Source organism: Lissotriton helveticus, chromosome 7 (assembly GCF_964261635.1).
Source record: "Lissotriton helveticus chromosome 7, aLisHel1.1, whole genome shotgun sequence".
Taxonomy (NCBI): domain Eukaryota; kingdom Metazoa; phylum Chordata; class Amphibia; order Caudata; family Salamandridae; genus Lissotriton; species Lissotriton helveticus.
Window position 1 is genome coordinate 627533013 of NC_136068.1, and position 21209 is coordinate 627554221.

At 46.6% G+C, this 21209-nt stretch overlaps 1 protein-coding gene across 2 annotated transcripts in view; it reads left to right on the plus strand.

The window, feature by feature from the left end:
* The window catches only part of RNF40 (ring finger protein 40), a 212162-nt gene that overhangs the window by 144306 nt on the left and 46647 nt on the right, over positions 1-21209 (plus strand). The window contains exons 16-18 of one of the 2 annotated variants that reach the window (XM_078652854.1): positions 13513-13725; positions 15079-15204; positions 15508-15648. In XM_078652854.1, the coding sequence (XP_078508980.1) occupies positions 13513-13725; positions 15079-15204; positions 15508-15648 (480 nt within the window). The remainder of the gene's footprint in view (positions 1-13512; positions 13726-15078; positions 15205-15507; positions 15649-21209) is intronic. The other variant, XM_078652855.1, reaches the window with a different exon arrangement.

The following is a 21209-nucleotide window of genomic DNA, read 5'->3' on the forward strand; positions in this document are numbered from 1 at the left end:
CCAAGACTCTGTCCCCTCCCTTTTCAGGACTTCCTTCTTCCTAGTTCCATCCTTGGAACCACCGGACTCCTCCATCTGGCTGCCTGCCAGCAACTTCTTGTTTCAGGCATCACCGGGATCAACGCAGCAAACCCGACACTATTTCAGCCCTATGCACCCGCAGCCTGTGGGTTAGGTAACTAAAGCTTCTAGGTCCTGAAGTCTGTGTCCACTATCCTAGTGTCCAGGTCCACTGTTGTTTTCCCTCCATCCAGTCGGGTTCGTCCGGAATCCGTAACTTTGCAAACTGTAAGATCCATAGACGTTGGTACGCATCCCGCGTGAGAGTTCCCACTCTGCACGTGAGTCCCGTGGGCCTCCTGCTCCTTACTTACCTAGTTTGTAGTGTAGTCCCACCGATCCTCCAGCCTCTGGATCTCCTTACAGTATTTTCTTTCCTCGCATTCCATTGTTTTGAGTATATGGTTTGTCGTGCCCCTAAGGCACTTGTGTAAATATTGTGCGAACTCTTATTTCCTTTTTAGTATTGTCCTGTGCTTAGCCCTCTGATCTCATAAAGAGTTCAGAGGTGTTGTTATAAATAAATAGACTGTTTATTTTTCATAACAACCTGTGTGGTGTCCTTTCATTTGATATTCAAGGGGTTATACTATGGTAAAACAGCTGGCTTCACATGCCAAAAGAGATTAGCCTAAAAGACTGCTTTTGTCCACGCTACTAGGATAGCTGGTCTATACGGTTGACTTTACAACCAATCACCATAAGGGTTGTTTGGACTGATACAAGGTGATCACTAGAACTAGTGAGCATCATATATCAGGCCAACTTCTCACACGCTTTTTCACCCATTCCCCTGATTCCGGCGGTGCTCATCAAGATGTCCCAATCCAGGGCGTGGATGATTCTGATTGCCCCGGAATGGCCCAGACAGTGGTGGTTCACGGACCTGCTTCACCGGTCTCTCCTTCCTCACATACGGCTGCCGTGCCGGCCGGACCTTCTCACGAAGTTCTGGGGCAGATGGTGCACCCCAACCACTTGTCTTTGAGTTTGGCAGCATGGCTCCTGAGATAGTGCAATATGGCTATTTGAATCTACCAGAAGATTGTATGGACATACTGAAGGAGTCTAAGCGGCCCTCCACTGGGACTTCCTATGCTTACAAGTGGAAGAGATTCTGCATCTGGTGCAAGTATTGTATTGTATTGTGGTATATTTGTATAGCGCAAGCCTGTCACCACCAAGGGCATCCTGGCGCTTTTGAACACTGATCCAGCGAGTTCAGCAAATTCAGCAGCTAACCTGTCCTAGGGAAGAGGTAAGTTTTCAACGCCTTCCTAAAGGCTGAGAGATTTTCAAGACTCCGTAAGGATATTGGCAAGGAGTTCCAAAGTTTTGCCGCCGCTACTCTGAACGAACGGCCGCCCATCCTCACTCTCTGGAACCGAGGGACTACTAGTAGCCTGGATGAAGAGGACCGAAGGGCTCGAGATGGAAAATACCAGGCAAACATTCTTTGCACGGGGACCGGGCCCAAGCCATGAATAGCTCTAAACACAATGCATGCTGCTTTATAGCGAACACGTAGATGGACCGGGAGCCAATGAAGTACCTGTAACGCAGCCGTAGAAGAGCTGTAATAAGGGCGGGATAAGGCAAGTTTGGCTGCAAGGTTTTGTACCCTTTGGAGCTTGCCCAGAAGTGTTACCGGGGCTTCCAGAAGTAGTGCGTTACAATAGTCGAGTCGACTTAAGATGGTACTCCGCACTACTTCAGGTCTGGCTTGCTCAGGGAGAAGGGGTAAAACCTTGCGCAGCATGCGAATAAGCATCATGCACGTTGAAGTAGTCTTGTTTACGTGCAGATCCAACTGCAAGTTGGGCCCAAAAATGACGCCCAGATTACGCACCGATTGTGCGGCTGACACTGTGTCTGAGAATGACTGGGGCCAGAAGTTGTTTGGGAGATCTCTAGGAACTCGATCGGTAGAACAGTGCAGAACCTCCGTCTTAGTTCCATTGAACTGTAACGAGTTCGAGCGGAGCCATTCCGCTGTAGCCTGCATGCACCGATGGAAAGTCTCCAGCGGGACTGCATCCTGTCCCTCGAGTGAAAAGACCAGCTGGGTATCATCCGCATAATTAAATGCGGAGATCCCAAAAGATTTAATGAGCTGGACTAAGGGGCGGAGGTAGATATTAAAGAGTATCGGGCTGATGGCTGAGCCCTGAGGTACTCCTTGTCCTACCCTCCGCTCCTCTGAACTAAAGGGAGGGAGCGAGACCCGCTGCTGACGGTCGTTCAAATAGGAAATTAGCCAGTCCCTGGCCTTATCTTTGACCCCGCACTCTTCCAGCCTCGATATTAAGGTAGGATGGCTGACCGTGTCGAACGCGGCCGACATGTCGAGCAGCACCAAAAAGGCTGCTCGACCACTGTCGACTCGCGCCCGCAGAGTGTCTAACACGGTCACTAACGCGGATTCCGTCCCATGAGCTGGGCGGAAGCCGAATTGCGTCTCATCCAGCCAGGCGTTCCCTTCTAAGAAGCCGGACAGAGTGCGGGTGACCAATTTTTCCATGATTTTAACTGGAAAAGGAAGCAGGGAAATTGGCCGGTAGTTGGAAAGACAAGCAGGGTCAAGCGTAGATTTTTTTAAAAGCGGGGATACCACTGCCTTCTTCCAACAACCCGGTACAGTTCCTGATTCGAACGACTGGCAGCAGATAGAGTGCAAGGGCTGAAACAGTTCCTCCTGGAACAACCTCCAAAATTTTGGAGGGAGAGGATCGAGAGGCGAGCCAGATGAGATCGTAAGGGCAAGGCTGCCAAACTCCTCCAAGGAGGGAAGGGGAAAGCTCCTCAGCTGGGGTCGACTGGCCACAATCGCCGGAGCTCCCAAACTGAAGGCCTGGTCCGAGGAGGAGAAGGAAGAGCTACTCAGCTGGGGTCGACTGGCCTCACTCGCCGGAGCTCCCAGACTGAGAGCCTGGTCCAAAATGGGAAGAGGAGAGCCACTCAGCTGGGGTCCACTGACCACAGTCGCCGGAACTCCCAGACTGAAGGCCTGATCCGAGGAGGGAAAAGAAGAGCTGCTCAGCTGGGGTCGACTGGCCTCAGTCGCCGGAGCTCCCAGACTGAGAGCCTGGTCCAGAGCGGGAAGGGGAGAGCCACTCAGCTGGGGTCGACTGGCCTCAATCACCGGAGCTCCCAAGCTGAGGGCCCGGATCTCTGGTCGGGGTCGACTGGAAGACGTGGCCGGAGCTTCCAGACAGAGGTGAATAGCCCTCTGCGGGAGTCGACGGCCATCGCTTCCGGAACTCCCAAACCAGGGGGGGCATTAACTGGGTCCTGCAGACCCTCCAAAATTCTACAGATTTTCTCCTCAAAGGCGTCAGCAAGTGAGTCACAAAGAGCTTGCGATGAGGGAACAGAGCTGGCCACACACGTAGGGTGGGAAAGGTCCCTGACGATTTTAAAAAGGGCCTGTGCTTTGTTTGAGGCCTGATTCAAGGTGGCTTCCAGATAGGTCGCCTTAGCCAACTTGATCTGAGCCTTATATTTTTTCATGGCGGTCCGGAATACAGTTTTCTCCGACTCTGAATACTGTCTCCTCCACGCCCTTTCTGCCCGTTTACAGTTGAGTTTAAGCTGGCGTAGTTCACTCGTATACCAAGGGCTAGCTCGATTCACCCTCCCTCGTGACTTCCGGAGGGGTGCCAACTGATCCAGCGAGCTCGAGATAGACTGACAGAAGAGAGTATAACTCTCTTCAGCAGTATTGCCAAGCTTAAAATCCCTACCTAAAATATTTGGTATTGGAGAGGTTTTAAGAATACGGGACCAAGGTCTCTCTAGCTTAGCTTGGGGCAAACCTACCTCACGCGAGGTGTGATCCTCTGAACAGAGAGAGAACATAATCAGAAAATGGTCTGTCCACGACTGGCACTTAATATCCTCCAATGATACCCATTGTGGGTCCGCAAATACCAAGTCCAGGATATGACCCCTCCGATGCGTGGTGGCGTTCACCAGCTGTTCCAACTTAATATCCAAGCAGGCTTGACTAAGGGAAAAAAAGGCGTTGTCCAGTGAGCCGCCTGCCCACAGATTAAAATCACCCAGAATCAATAATTTGGAATGGGAGCTAGAGAGTTCATAGATCAAATCAATAAGGAGTGAGATGGAGGGTGCCGGTCCCGGGGGACGGTAACACAAGACACCCGAGCAAAGCGTCAACTCCTGCTGTTTGACTGAAAAACCCATCAGTTCGAATCCAGGTACCTCTCGGATCTTTAGCTGGGAGAGGGTCAGCGAGTCTTTATAAATGAACCCGATTCCCCCTCCTCGGTGGAGTGGGCGAGGGGTATGGCTGATTTTATAGCCTAAGGGGCAAGCTAAGCCCAACTCAACCTCACAGTCTTCCCGAGTCCATGTTTCTGTGAGAAACAGGACATCAAGTTTTTCGGATTCGATTAAAAAGGCAATTTCCGTGTAGTGCTTGCAGAGGGACCTGACATTAAGCATACCGCAGGAAATTTGCCTGCTGGTTGGTTGCCTAGCCGGGTTCTGACTAGGTCTGAGTCTGAGAAGCTCAGCCCGAGAGTAGGCGATACGACGTGGCCCAGAGGGGCCAGAGGTAGCGGCCCTAAGCGCGTCCGTTGCGCGAACGGGCGCAAACGGGCTTACCTCTGGCGCACCTCCGGCGCGCCTACGACGCGCCCGCTGCGCGTCGGTCTGTCCATCTTAAGTACTATTACACTGAGCGGAGGACCGCCTACTAGCCACTTGCCTTACGCAAGATGGCCGCGGAGTGCCTCGCCTCACTACCCAACCCAAGATGGCGGACCCGACTAAGTCTGTCTAACCCCGCCGAATGCGGGGAAGTGTGCAATTATGTGCCGGTATGCCTCAGAAGATTCCCCGGCCTACGGACGCCGACAGAATAACGAGTGTTAAAGGGAGATTCTAACCAAAAGGGTGAGCGCTAACAAGGTGAGCGTTAAAGCGCCGCAGGATCTAAAATGCAGAAACAGATACTTAAAATTATGGCGAGTACTAGCAGGTAAAAAGCGCGGCAGCTTAGTCCAAGAACTATGATCGAACGACATGTAAGGAAGATGTCATCCTTCCGTATCTTCTACATTTGGCGCAGTCTGGCCTTAATTTCCATTCCATTAAGGTTCATCTCGCTGCGCTTACTGCCTACAGGAAATGCCCTTCACAGACTTCCTTCTTCCAGATCCCTGTGGGGAAGGATTTTTTGGAAGGCTTGAAGAAAGTGTTACCTCCTGTCCGCTTCCTTCACCTTCATGGGAATTGAATGTGGTGCTGTCCAGATTGATGAAGGAGCCTTTTGAACATATTCATAAGGCTTCGTTACAGCACCTGTCCTGGAAGGCGGCGTTCCTCGTGGCCATCACATCGGCCCGCAGGGTGAGTGAAAATCAGGCGTTATGTTGCCAAGAACCTTATACTGTATTTCATGCTGCTAAGGTTGTTATGCGTACTCACCCTAAATTTCTTCCAAAGGTTATCTCTGATTTCCATGTTAACCAGACCATAACTTTACATACGTTTTTTCAGAATCCTTCATCTCCAGCGGAAAGGTCTCTGCATTCCCTGGATGTTAGGAGGGTGTTGAAATTTTATCTGGATAAAACCAAAGATATTCGTAGGTCAGACCAATTGTTTATCAATTATGGATCAGTCAGGCCCGGTCTTGCTACCTCAAAACATTCCATCTCGAGGTGGATTGTGTCCTGTATACAATTGTGTTACCAGAAGGCTAATAAGACCTTAGGGGGTAAACCTAAGGCTCATTCCACCAGGGGCAAAGCTGCAACGACTGCTTTGCCAAGTAATGTTCCAATTGCAGAAATCTGCAAGGCGGCCACTTGGAAGTTGATCCATACCTTTGCTAAGCATTACTGTTTGGACACTGATGCCATGACAGACGCTCAGGTTGGGCAGGCTTCGCTGCGAAATCTGTTCGCACAGTAGTGGTGTTATTTCTCTTCTCTCCACCGCCGCTTTGGTGTGGGGATGGGCTTGCCATTCTATTCACTTGATTATGACTATACTCAGAGATCCCCTTCTACAGAAAGAGTAGTTTCTGTCCTGTAACTCCAGTTCTGTAATAGGGGTATCTGTTATAGTCATAAGCGCCCGCCCTCCTCCCCGGTGGAGAGAGATATTCATGTAAGGAATGCTACAGGTCTGGCGTGTTACGCCTTCAAAAAGAACTGAAAGTAAAAGGGACCTGCTTTGCATTCTGGGATACTGAGAGAGTTCTGGAAAGTTTTCTTAAAGGCACAGTATCCTGTTCTGAGCCACATAATGGCAGCCTATGGGGCTTGTCTGTCCACTCCTTCCTCCCTATCATTCCAGAGGATTTTGCTGGGAAAGGAAAGTTTTTCTCTGTGGAGAAATTTGGACAGGCTGTGCTGTTTGTGGATTTTTGATGGAATTTCTAGTTGACGTACTGGACAGTGTAGCTTGTGGATATAGGCTGCATTATCTGTCTTTAAATTCTCTCTTAAGTGTCTGTACAGGTCTGCATTTTTTGACAATTTAAGAGATTATTTTGGATTGCTCCGGTATCCACGAACATGGGCGGGACTATTCACTAGATTATGACTATAACAGAGATACCCCTACTACAGAACTGGAGTTACAGGACAGAAACTACTCCTCCCTCCTCATCAGATCCAGATTCAGATCTGGTCTTCTGCTTTTGGAGCCATAACAATAATCTGTCCTTTCTTTCCTTATCAGTTTTGGCAGAGAGGGTTCTGCAATATTTACAATCCCTGGCAGTATGCTTGGGATATAAGTAGTAAAGGCAGTCTTTGTGAGGACCTTCTGAAAATAGCCTTGCCTTCCGACAAGACCTGTAAGATCTGAGTATCCTATTAGATCCTTTTGAGATCTTGAAAAGGTAGTGAAGATGAAGATAAAACAAAATCCCTCATGAAATCAGTAGGGAATTGTTCCAGAGAAGAACAGATCAGGGTCAAAAGTTCACCAACTGAAAGAACTGAGCAGAGCTCAGGAAAACTCCCTCACACACGACTTGCGGTTAGAAATCTGAGGTATGGTGGCGCTCTGCAAGGGAGATGGGTCTGAGGCTCGTCTCGGATTGGTTGAAGTTTGGTTCTATTCTAATGATGTGGATTTGCTTACAAATTTACTATCTGTTTCAATGCTTTCTAATAGTACTGCTTAATTAGGTACTGTGGGACTCCCACCATGGCGACAGGGAAGAGTCCAGCAGGTGAATCTATGAAAGATTCAATACTGGAGAAGGGGATAAAGCCACAAAGGCTAGGTGGAGGTTTTCAGGGAAGTGTTATTGGTGTTTTGCAGGATTAGGTCAACGAGGCTGATTGTGCCTGTACCAGTTTGGGATAGAGAAGCAAGGGTTGAAGACTAGATGTAGATTGGGGGTGGGGGGTAGGAATTGCATAGGAGTGAGAATGACAAAGGGGGAAGAGAGTGTGAAAGGAAACCAAGCCAGAACGAGTATGTAGCTGATAAACACAGTTGGAAATGGAAAGTAGGTCAAGTCAGAGAGAACAGTGCTGAAGGGTAATGAAGAGTGGGGATAGTGAGTGAGGTGGCATTTGAGAAGTGATGATACTCAAGTAATATAAACCTGAAATCAAAAAAGCTTTGTTTATGTACCTCTGTAGTGTGATGTGCAGAATTGTGAGAGATCTTGCTCTCCTACGGATTTTCTAATCCCAAGGCTGTTTTCCATACTCCACCTTTTTAATCATCTCTGCCCCCTAGTAAAGCAAACTGTAAACGCCTACATTGTCCAAGAGACACACTGCAGACCCCCTGGGGCCTTAGCCAGAGCCATATTCTGATTGCTCCTTATCTCACTGAAGCATTTGGTTTTGCTTATCTCCCAATACCTAATTTCAGCTAATGTCATGTTACTGGTTAATGGGTGTATCTGCTTCTGCCTCCCAGGACCCAGCCAGTGTCCTCATACCACTGAGCGCTTGATGATCCTGCTGCACCAGTGTCTCCTCCTGTAGGAAGTTGGCTCTTTATGTGATATACCACTAAGCGGTAATACCATGTAGAGAGTCCAGATATTCCTCCAGAAGTGTAGAGGGCTCAATATTAACCCAGAGTGCTCTTTTTGTGGTAGTGTGCAGCCTTAGGCGAACACAGAGGATTGTAAGACATTTGTTATGCACACAGTTATTAATAAATGACACGACTCAGAAAGGAGATCAACACCAATTTTATAAAAATAAGCTTCTTTTCAAGATTTATTTTAAGAAAAAGATGTACGTTAAAAGGTAAGTACGCTCAATGGGAATTTCTAGTTAAATGCAATTCATTACTTTATGGATTATTTTTCTAACCACAGGACTGTATCCTAGATTCAGTTCTGGGAGATCTCCTGTAAACAGTTGAGTAAAAGCATTTTCGTTACAGTTGTGATTTTTAAGGAACATTTTTGTATTTTAAAAGTTGACACTTAGAAACTCTTTCACATAGAATCACCACAGTTATCCTACAGGAGGAAATTCACTTAGGTAAGTATGTTATCGTTACTTTTTCTTACTCTGTGTTGGATCCTGGATCCAGCACTGGTGCATCTCCTGTAAACAATTGAAAGAATGCGTTTAAGTCATACAGGCGATTTTTAAGGAATATTTGTAGTTTTTGAAAATCAACACTTCGAAACTTTTCTGGTGATAACCAGACAATGGATTCCTATGGAAGGAAATTCAAGTTACTGGTAAGTACAGTTAAAATTACTTTTCAGGGTCAGTGCTGGGCTAAAAGATGCAGCACTGAGTTCTCTCCTGATAACAGGTGAGTAAATTGGAATTCGTTGTTCAACTGATTTTAGATGAATATTTTAAAGTTCCAAAAACTCCACACTTTGAAGAATTTCCAAGTGAACCCAGTCAATGTTACCCTATGGAAGAAAAGTGAGATATCGGCTTTTGGGTAAGCACTCGACTGGCAGAGTTAAGGTTCTGGGCATAGACTCGGGGGTCTCCCAGGGTCAGGTAGGTACAGTTGGTACACCCTCAGCGGCACAGGTCAGCCGGGTGCAGAGAGAGTTAGACCCAGTGATAGCCTATGGGCGGCAGGGGGCCTTCGGTTGGTGGCTGCTGGCAAGCAGGCCACGCAGCTGTGGGAGTTGGGCTCCTGGTCACTTGCTCAGGGTAAATGGGGAAGTAGATTAGGACCAAGGTTGCGCTGCCAGGGGCACTCAGGCGGCTGGGTGCAGGGTGCTTTTGAGCCATTGGGTGCTCATTGTTATTCAATTGAGAACATGGAAGATGAACAAAGGCTGCAGGCTCGGAGACGGAGACTCTTCAGGAGTGACCAACACTTCGAGGGGTAAGTTGGGATTTTGGAAGATAGGTAGGCACCCCGGAGTTGGGCGCAGGGGTGTGTTTTGATGTCGGGAAATCTTACCCTCTGCTGGTCGCGGTTGGAGGGGTCCCTGGTTGTGAGGCTGCAGGCGTCGTCTGGGTCGTCGACGAGGGTCCTTGGGCACTCGATATCAGGTCACAATCGCCAGGGGGACATCATCAGGGTCTTTGTCCACTCAGGCACAGGCCGGGCTCGGCGGGTGCAGAGTGTGCTGGATTTGCGGTTCCTGGCTGGCACCAGGGGTGTTGCTTTTTGAGCAGAACCACTGCTCATGGGAGTCCCAGTCTTGGTAGAGTCTCAAGGCAGTCAGGTCCTCCATAGTTTGTGAGGTTGCTGACCACTGAAGGCGCCAGGGTTTTTTTCGAGCAGGTTCAAGGATCAACAGGCTGGTAGGGCTGGGGCCAAGTCAGTTGGTGTCGTCCTCTTGTGAGCAGCTGCATGGCAGGTCTTCTGGTTTCTTGATCTTATTGCTTGTTTTAAATAGGGATCTGAGGAAGGAAGGTTCAGGGTGCCCCTAAATACTAAATTTAGGGGCGTTACAGGTAGGGTAAGGGCAGGGACCAATGGGTCCCTGTCCTTGGGTGAGTACACCTCCTATCCTGTTCCTCTCCTGTGGGAGGGGGGCAGAAGCCTATCTCTGATTGGGCAGGGCTCCCCTTCCTCAAGATAGCCGGAGCCCGGAGTTGAGCTTCACCTCGCCTCTCCCACCTGAGGGGTGGAGTTGGCACAGGCTGGCACACCCCCTTTCCTCACGTAGGGTTTCCCGCCAGTCTTCCCGCCAGAGTGGGGGTCAGAACTGGTGGGGCCAGTTGCTGGGTACAGCAAGTGGTTTGGAGAAGCTCACAAAGGTGGCATGCCTTTGAAGCTTCTCCTGCCCAACCTTGGGGGAGGAGACCTAGCACCTCAGCCAGGACGTGCATTGTTGCAGGCCCAGGAGAGCGGATGGCTCTCTACCCGGTGGTCCAGCAACATGTCTGCTGTGTTAAAGCCTATACAAAAGGGGGTGATGGACGGAGCGTTTGAGCACATCAAACACTCACCCCAGTCAACTGATCTGGGTTTAATCCATCACCATTCTTTAGCTCACTCCACCGCCCCAGTTCAGACATGGCCATATGCAAATCAGTCTGACCCTGTTCCTCATGGGAACAGTCCAGCCCGAACTGCCAAGCCATGTCTTCCCTGGACCGAAAACAAGCATCCTGGGACCGGTGTTACAGCTTAGGCAGCCTCTCAGACAAGACGTGGATTGTAGGTTAGGTTCAGGGGGCAACTCTAAGTTGCCCTCTGTTGTGCATTTTGCATTAAATCCCACACTGGCATCAGTGTGGGTTTAATGTGCTGAGTTGTTTGATATCAAACTTCAGTCTTCAGTGAAGCCATCATGGTTCTGTGGAGTTTGTAATGACAACCTCCCATCACCATATACTCTTAATGGCAGCACTGTACTTACAGTGCCCAGGAAGGGCACTGTAAGTGCAGTGCTGCCATTAGACTACATGTATTTATATAGCGCAAATCACCGACACGGTATCTAAGCGCTTGCTTAGGGAACCCGTCCTGGTACTCCCCTGTGAGATACCCCGGCAGGGTATCCACAAGGTAAAAGCCCGGCATCCCGCCGCGAGGGGCCGTAGTGGAGATTAAGCAAGCTATTGCCCAGAGTCGCAGAGTGTGACCCCGTGAGTCGAGTAGGCACCGGAGCAAGAATTATCGAGTCCGTGGAATTTTAGAGCCCGAGACCCGCCGAGGCGGGGAATCGAACCCTGGTCCACGGCCGATCTCAGCTTCCGGGTCTGCCGCCTCTAACCACTGAGCCACACTTCTCCACATAGAGGAAAATATGGTTATTGGTTTTTAGGTAAGTAATCAGTCTTTGGAGTTGAGGTTCTGTAGTTGGACGCCGGGGTCCCCCAGGGTCAGTGATACACTCTTGTTACACCCTCAGCGGCACTTGGGCAGCCGGGTGCCAATTGTTGAGGCCCAATGTTATCCAATGGTGAATAGGGGGCCTCTGGTTGGTCGCTGCTGGCAAGCAGGCCACTGGTTTGTGGGAGCAAAGCTCCTGGACTTTAGCCCAGGGCAAATGGGCAATAAGCACCAAATCTGCGCCCTCAGCGGCACTAAGGCTACCTCGTGCAGGGTGCTGTTTCGAGGTCGGATTCCCTGTTGTTTCCATTGGAGAACCTCCCGTTTGCAAAAGCACTGCATGCAGGGAGACTAAGGACTTCTGGGTGCAAACACCACTTTGGGAGGCAAGTTGGGAAATTAGGGGTTGGTTAGGCACCATCGGTTTGGGGGCATCTGGTGCAGGGGTGCCTTTTGGCGTTTGCCCACTGGAGCTCGGGCCGTGGACGGCAGGTGCAGAGTGAGGCGAATTTGTGGATTCCGGCTGCTGCCAGAGGTTGCAGTTGAACAAATCCGGTGTTCACGGGAGAAGCAGTCTTTGGAAGTGAAGGCGGGCTAGTCCTCCGGGGGTTTTGAGGTTGATAGCTGCAGGACACACCGGGATTTCGCAGGAGCAGGTTTGAGGGGGAGACAGGCCGGTCGGGCTTCGGCAAGTCAGTGGGCGTCTTCCTCTTGTTAGCTGCTGAATGGCTGTTCGGTCCTCCTTCTTCTTTTTGTTTCTTGTCTGGCTCTGAGGAAGCAGGGTTCAGGGGTGCCCCTAAATACTAGATTTAGGGGCGTTACAGGTAGGTAAAAGGCAGGGACCAATGGGTCCCTTCCCTGGGGTGGGTGCACCCCCTATTGTGCCACCCTACAGTGGGAGGGGGGCATGTGCTTGTCTCTGGTTGGCTGAGTACTCCCAGCTTGAAGATGGTGTGGACTGAGATTTGTGCTTCACCTCGCCCCCCCCCCCTCACTTGAGGGGTGGAGTTGGCAGAGGTGGACGCACACCTCACTTGTTTTGCCCGCCGGTTCTCCCGCCCAAAGTGGGGGTCAGAAGCAGTGGGGACCAGTTGCTGAAAGCAGCAATTGGCCTGGGGAAGCTCACACAAGCGGCAAGCCTTTGAAGCTTCCTCTTCGTGAACCCTGCCCATCCTGGGGGAGGAGGCTTGGCACCGGGTCCCAGGATGTGCATTGTTTTAGGCCCCAGGGAGCAGCAGGTCCTCGACCCAGAGGTCCAGAAACATATCTGGGGGTGAACCTCTGAAGCTTGACCCCTGCTACCAATTTACTTACCCGTCAGCAGTGTCTCTTCAAGCAACACCAGTCTCTGTTGGGTAACATTTGGGCCTGATCTTCAACTTTGACCTCTGCACCCGACCGCCCCTGTGCCGCTGGTGGTGCAGTGTCTGTACTTACCTGAACCTTGCCATCTGCTGACCCTGCAACCTGAAGACTGGAACTGTAAGTGGTATTCTTACCTGTAAAATCCCATTAATGTTTTCCTCCATAGGTTAACATTGCAAAGAATGAAAATTGCACTAAGTGGTCACTTTTGAAACTGAAAAGAATTCCTATTTAAAAACGTACTTACCTTTTTTGTATCTCTTGGTCTTAAAATAAATCTTGAGCACCGCTTTTTTTTAATAAAATTGGTGTGGATCTCCTTTTAGCGTTGTGCCATTTATCGGTCCTTGTATGCACAACGAATGTCTTGTACTCCTCTGTGTTAGGCCTAAGGCTTCTCGCCCACAATACCACATACAGAGGATTTTGGGTTTGCTTTAAGTCGTGTACACTTCTGGGGGAATTTCTGGACACATTCCATGGTCTAACCACCTAGTGGTATACCATATACATAGCCAGCTTCCTACAGCTGCTTTAACATGGCACACAGGCAGTGTGCCATGTCTATTTGTCTGTACCAAGGCATGCAGGCTGCAGAGGCAGTTGGCATGGCCTTGGTGAGGGGTTCCCAAGGGGTCTGTGACCCTTTGCACTTTCAATCAAAAATAGATAATTTTCCAGGAAAGGTGTCAAAAGAGGCACTTTCTCACACCTCCCTATCGTACTAAATCTGTACTGAAATAGGGCGCTGGGCATCAATTATTGAACTAAGCGCAATTTTAACATTTTATCGCTCTCTCCCCCTTCCCCCTCCTCCCTTATTTCCTTCTCTCTTTTCCCCTCTTGTACCTCCCTTTCCCCTAGGAGGAGGAGGCCTTGCTTTCGGAGATGGACGTGACTGGTCAGGCTTTTGAGGACATGCAGGAGCAGAATATGCGGTTGATGCAGCAGCTGCGTGAAAAAGATGACGCCAACTTCAAGCTCATGTCCGAGCGCATCAAATCCAACCAGATTCACAAGTTGCTGCGAGAGGAGAAGGATGAGTTGGCTGATCAGGTGTTGGCACTTAAGTCACAGGTGCGTGCGGTCTGAGCAAGGTGCCGAACTCGCATGAAAAGACAGATTTACTTTTACTCTGAGAAATCTCCCTGGCTTTACAAATGTTTTCCATAACCCAACCATCAATCTAAAAACAAAGGATCAACCAAGTGTGCCTGGTATCCTCCCAAACAGAAAGTCCCTTCATGGTCTTAATGGTTTGAGAACCCCTACTACACATTTCGAGTGCTTGGCTAACTTGCCCAGTTTGAAATACTGCCTATATTTTGCTTGAGGACGACCTGATGCTCCCTCTTTGTTTATACATTTAAAAAGAAGAGCAGTTGACCAGCCCTTGTTCTCCTGCCCCATGTACAGTGACATATGAAGAAATGCTTAGTCATGGACACAACACTACATATTAAACCAGTTCTGATTAACATTGGTTTGGTTGGGAGTATGATCTTAACTGGGCCTGTCCCTCCCAGCTTGGCTCAAGGTAATACAATGATACATATCTCACATTTTTAGTGAATTAAAATTAGGTGTATAATCGAACAGAGGAGACATCTATGCACCTCATCTGTTTAGTCCAGTATTCAATGCTCTGGGGGCTATTTGGCCAGGTAATTGGGTGTAATTCCCTCGTTTTTGCTGAGGCTACCTAAATCATCTTTTTGCCACTTGCCCATAACCTCCTAAGCAAAATAAGTAACCTGCTCCCTGACCACAGGATTACCCAAAAATCCTATATTTCTCCAAAACCAAAATTACATCACTTATTTCCCTTAGTCTACTTCTGAACATTCCAGCCCCTTCCCATCCCCTTGCCTCCTGACCTCCTTTAGTTCTTTCACATTGTGGTCTACTCCAAAAGCTGCATGCGCATAACCTTTTTCACCACTCCTACCACTACTATTATTACTCGGAACGTGATCAAAATGGGCTACCTTAGATGTTGTAGTAGTGCATTTCTAACTATTATGAACACAAAAAATGCAAAGTGGTTACCCAAGATATGATCCTAAGCCTATTAATTCTGTTTGCCCAATAGGTGCTAGATTCTGTTTAAGTAAACCTTAGTGCAGGAGTTATACCATGAGGAAGCCAGTGTTCTCTAAAACATTTCAGGCTTCATGGTCTTACTAGAGTTTGTTTGCTTTAGCTAGTTAATGAGGCAGAGGTGCTAGACTAAAAACATTGCATCAAAAACGATACATCTCTGGGTGAGTGTTATTTCACTAGAAGCCTTTCAAATGCATGCATGCTGGGTCGGGTTTGTCATGCTTCTTGCTGCCTTTGCTCTATGGCTCCAGGTGCAACTCCATGTTTTAGTGGGCTCTGAGATATTCAGACTTGGAGCTCCCATCTGATGCTGGTGTTGTGTTGCAGGTGGACTCTCAGCTGTTGGTGGTGCAGAAGCTGGAGGAGAAGGAGCGTGTTTTACAGGGGAATCTGTGTTCCATCGAGAAAGAGCTGACATTGCGCACTCAAGCACTGGAGCTGAATAAGAGGAAGGTGGGACCACCCTAAATATGTTATTCTTCTTTCAGTTATTGACTTGCCTCCTCCTTTCATATCAACACAAGTTATATCCTGTGTATACAGTGCCTACCTGATTAGTGTTTTCTGTGTCCGTGCGATGGTTTTTCCTCCTCTCCCCTTTCTTTTCCAATCAACTGTGTAAGTGCGCCTCATCTGCTGTAATTGTCTCCTGCTTGTTAACCACCCTTCCATTTTATGTCCTATAGGCATTGGAAACCAGCGAATTCCATAAAACGTCGAACTTTTCTAAAATATCGCACCCTTTCCCTCCCTCAGGCGGTAGAAGCGGCACAACTCTCCGAGGACTTGAAAGTACAACTGGAGCATGTACAGTGCAAATTGAAAGAGATCCAGACGTTCATGTCTGAGAACCGAACAGCCAAAGAGAAGGAGTCCTTTAATCTGAAGAGGGCACAGGTAATGTTGGTGCTTCCCCTCTGACAGTCCCCTCTGACAGTACAAGAAGGGTACAGGTTTAGGCATACTAACGCCCCAGCACAATCTCATGAGGAGAGCACATGTATAGGCACATAAACCCTCCCTTGCTTATCTAAATAGGGCACAGACTAGGAATATTAGTGCTTCTCCTCCCCACACATACAATGTAGATCTGTAGAGGGCAGAGGGATGGGCCTGCTAGCATCTTTCAATTCTCACCTGAGGAGGGCAGAGGTTTGTCCTAGTTTTGCAGCTTCAATCTGTTACTCATTCATATACGGTTCATCTGATGCTTGGATCTGAATCTTATCTGGTTTTTGTGAGTGTGCGTCGGCTATAGACCTGCTGGGAAAGACTCCGACATCGATCTAGAAGCCACAATGCGCCACACTTAACACCATCTTCAGATTTCCTGATATTTCGTTCAGAAGCATGACTGCCAGTTGGAGAAAAACAAATTGCTATATTTGAATATTGAAAATCATAGACCAATCATAAGCCCTTAAGTGAATACACTAAGCTGTTATTCCAAGAAGTCTGCCAATATAAACCTGTTTCTCTACACTACAAGCCCACTTCTCTACACCTTATATGTACAAAATGTATTTTCTGGAATTCTCAGGAGTGAAAAAAGCAAGTTCTTAAAAACATTCATAGTTCATTTATGCTCTTGTCCAACGTGCTGGCTTTTGGAAACTTCCACTCCCTTCCTTAGGGCGATAGTGAACATTTTGATCAAACAGCCCCAGCAATCAGTGCACATTTAAGTAAAATATAATTTGACACATTTTCCCTTGCCCTCACTTGTTGTTCCTCTTTAATGCTTTTTTTATGAATTAGCTAGCATGGACTCATTGTCTCGTATTTGAACTCTACTGACATAGCTCACCCGTAAACATTATCAAGTTAAAAAACCACCAAATCTTTTCAGTCTGTTAGTAAATGTTTACACTGTGTCCGCAAAACAATCACAATAAAAAAACTGAAACAGAGAAAACGGAAATTTGTTAATCATACCATAAGCAGGCAGATCCAAGATTCCAGCTCAGCACTTCGTTTTCAGACCCTGTTTCACAGTGATATTACCATGCTGGTACAATTTCAGTTAGGTCAGTATTCACGTTTCATTTATTTCCATCTCCCCTTTTCACTATTATAATAGCATTTTAGAACATATATGTACAGTATACTTCCTACAAGCAAAACATTAAAATAAAAAGAAAATCCTAGGTTTTTTACAGGTGCAAGCTACCTGTTGATATTTTTGTGTGGAGCTTTTTCACTTTAGTGATATCAAGCATGAATTTAAGCCTAAAAACCCTTCAAGGCAAAAACCTCTAAAATTTGATTAATTTGTTCCAATTTGCTATAACAAATGAACTCTGCAATGGTTCAAATTAAAATACAAGGAGCAAATACAGTTTCTGGCTAATATTAAAATCCATCTTTTGCCAGATTGTCAACCTGTCAGTTTTGATTCAAACTGTCAGTCTCACTGTGCCTCCCCCGCCTTATATTTTTCACTACCTTATCATTAGCAAGAATGTGAAGGGCTAAGATGCAGTGTGAAAGATGTTTAAAATGTGAAAATGTACCATTTTAATGTCACCACTTAATCAGAACATTTAAGATCGTAAGTCTTTTTCAGAAATTACATGTGGGTAGCAAGGTAAGTTATTGAAATCATGATTCACGGAATACATTTGACCTCTTGAGAAAGGTAACGAGACAATCTGCCATAGTCAACACCAATAAAATTAACCTTTGGAAGAAATTGTCATTCTGATCAGAACCACTACATGGCGGCAGTATGCACAAACTTTAATCTGAAATGCAAACAAGCAGCAAACCTATAGTTACAATTAAGAAATATTTTCCTCATGTACAGCCCCTAACATTGCAGTTTGTACAACTTCTAACCATCATATTTAAGTGATTAGTAAGGAACATTAACAACCCATTTAATTAAGTGAAGGCACCTTGCTACGTTTTTACTTTGTGTTTTATTTACATTCAATAGCTTGATGCATCTATAGATCTTACTGCAACATCCAGTTCCCTTACATGTAACCTGATACTTAAAAGAATAACCATAGAGTACAATATATCTAAATATTTTCATGTTTTTATTTGCTTTTCTTACCGTTCATTAAATGCTCGCCTTCATTGTTTTCTTCTATGTGACCACTTAATCTACTTATCAATTTGAGTATGTGTTCCACGTTTTATAGGTTTTATGGTAGAAACAATAATTGAAAACTAATAAAGCATGGTTAGTGTCATACATTTTCTGGAATCTCTCCAGAATACTCCCAAAATTTGGATTCTGGAGTCCCAGTGGCAGAACAGATTCAGTCAACATAATATCGTGTGACAGGGAACCTAGTGAACTGTAAGAAATTCAACCCACTGAACATTACATAAGGAAGATTTGTATTTGGCAACCATCAGTCCTATCAGACTCAGAGGAGTATTTTTAAATAATAGGTTCCAGCCCTCTTTTAACCATGAATAGTCAAATGTTTATCCTTTTCTTCAAGCCGACTTCTATTCAAGACCGGAGTCAAAAAGACATCTGACACAATACCAAGGTAGATCCTATAACAAATTTATAACCTTCTCGGACACCTCGTCATCAGGCAGTTCGAGCGAAGGTGAAATTCCACACATCAAAACAATTACAACAGAAGGGGTGGCCACCAACAACAACATCAAGGATTCCAGCAACAACATCAGGGCTCATCTTTTTTAGGCAGAGGCCAGACGAAACAAAGAGGCAAAACAAGGAACACCACTCAACCATGGGAAATGTCAACGAGGAGGCAAAACTACAAAAACTAATGCCGTCTCCCATATTTAATTTATCCGACAAGATTCTAACGAAGGATGAAGAATCCATCTTACGGAAAGGATTAACATTTGTGCCTTCCAGACATACGGACTTCATCAAATTAAAAACTGAAACCATTGAATTTTGCAGGAAATTAAGGTTAAAATTATTTTTTGCAGAGAATACGTATCAAATGCCAACGGAAACAACGGGCCTACGACAGAAATCTACCTTTTGCCCTCCAACCAACAAAGTCCCAAAGGAACTGATAACATTCGAACGCACCATGTTATCAGCCATTACCCAAATGGAAAATAACAAAAAATGGATTAAATACAACATCTCAAAAGCTGAACGCATCGCCCTTACCAATTTGAAAGCAGATACATCTGTCATTATTAAACAGGCAGATAAAGGCGGTTCGATAGTCCTTTGGGATAAAGAACTATATATCAAAGAGGTGACCAGACAACTGGAGGACACAACATGCTATCGGAAAATCCCAAAAGATCCTATATCTGACCTCAAAAACGAATTATTCGCGTTTTTAGATGAAAGTGCAGCGCAAGGATTCCTAGGCAAAAAAGAATTGGAATTTCTGAGAACAAAACATCCAAGGACACCCATTTTATATGTATTACCAAAAATACACAAAGATGCCTCGGCGCCTCCTGGACGCCCAATAGTTTCAGGCTGTGGATCGTTATTAGAACCGATCTCCAAATTTGTGGACTTTTTCTTAAAACCATTTGTTCAACATGTCAAATCTTATCTACAAGATACTACAGATTTTTTGAACAAATTAACTACCATCCAATTCGACAAAAACAGGGACTTAATGGTAACCATGGACATAACGTCCTTGTATACCAGAATACCGCAAGAAGAAGGGCTCAATGTCCTTGAAGTGTACCTAGAGACACGCGAACGACCGCACAAAGTGCCAACATCATTCATTAAAAAACTCGCGGATTTCGCTCTCAAAAAAAACTATTTTAACTTCAACGGGCAATTTTTCTTCCAAACAGGAGGGGTGGCAATGGGATGCCCCTTTGCTCCAGAATTAGCCATTTTATTCATGGCAAAGTATGAGGATGCATTTGTCTACACAAATAATCCGTTCTCCCAATGGATAACTAATTGGCATCGTTTTATCGATGACGTGTTCTTCGTATGGACTGGATCAGAAGACAATTTAAAACACTTCCACCAATGGCTCAATAATAGAGTGCCAATGATCCACTTCAGTTTGGACTACTCATGTGACAAAATGCCATTTCTGGATGTGGAAGTATATCCCTCCATGGGTGGCTTGGTTACAACACTATATAAAAAGCCTACAGACCGGAACAAAGCACTACATTTTGGAAGCAACCACCCACGCAGCCTCAAAGAAAATTTGCCCTATGGGCAGTACCTTCGTATTCGCCGCAATTGCACAGAAAAGGAAGAATATCTCAGGCATGCGGATACCTTGACCAACAATTTAAAACAACGCGGTTACCCCAAAAAACTTCTCAAGAAATCCTGCAAGAGAGCATGGTGGACACCAAGAGAATGTCTACTGGAAAGAAGACCAAAAAAGAATACAGATAGGATGGTATTCGTATCAACCTTCTGCCCGAATTCAAACACTTTAAAGAAAGTCGTAAAACAGAATTGGCATCTGGTCAAAGATCTAGACCAAATGTTGAAAAAGGAACCCTTGTTTGCATTTAAGAAAAATCATAGCATTTCCAACCACTTGGTAAGAGCAGCACTACCGACGATTAAAAATCCTGACTTGAGAGATATGCTGCGTCTGCCTCCAATTCAAGGCCACCACAAGTGCGGCAATTGCTCATGCTGTGAGTCAACAAAAGAAGGCAAAATATTCACCCATGGTTCAATTAATTGGAAACACGAAACTTTCTCGAATTGCAAAACAAGATTTGTCGTGTATGGCATTTTGTGTCCATGCGACCTCTTGTATATTGGGAAAACCAACCAAGAGGTGCGCGTAAGAATTCAACAACACAAATCAAGAATCAAGAACAGTGTTGCTAATGCCCCCTTGGTTAACCATTGGAAGGAAAAGAACCACCACGAAAGCGACCTAACATGGACAGTTATTTCCAAAGTGGAGAACGACAACAGAGGAGGGGATCTGAATGCCAAACTGGTAAAAAGAGAGGCTATGCTTATTTTGAAGTTCAACACTGCATTCGCCGGATTGAACGAATTGTCGGAAATTTTCAAATTATAAGTTTGGTCAACCCGCATTTTCTGAAATTTGGACTGTACCACAATTAGGACTGGGTCTGTGCCACCCCACATGCCAGCCGCACAAACCAGTGTCCCGCATGAACTGCCGCGAATCATAAGTCAGGCTGCCGAACTAGTAGGATGGCGCCTGTGCCACCCTACATGCCAGCCGCACAATTCAAAGTCTGCCGCTTCTGCACTAATTGCCGCAAAGTACAAGTCAGGCTGACATCTTAAACCTTGACTGACCAAGGAGCAGGACTAGGTCGGTGCCAGCCCCCATGCGAGTCGCGCAAACTCAGCCCGCCGCAATCTCAACTTCTGTGTGCCATTTTTACCAGACACAGCACCGACAGTGGCTTCATTAATAGCGCACGTCCAAACATTACAATGATGCCCCCATTTAACTGCCCTACCCGGGCGGCTTGAACATCACAAGGTCGTTCAAATAACTACCGCCCCACCC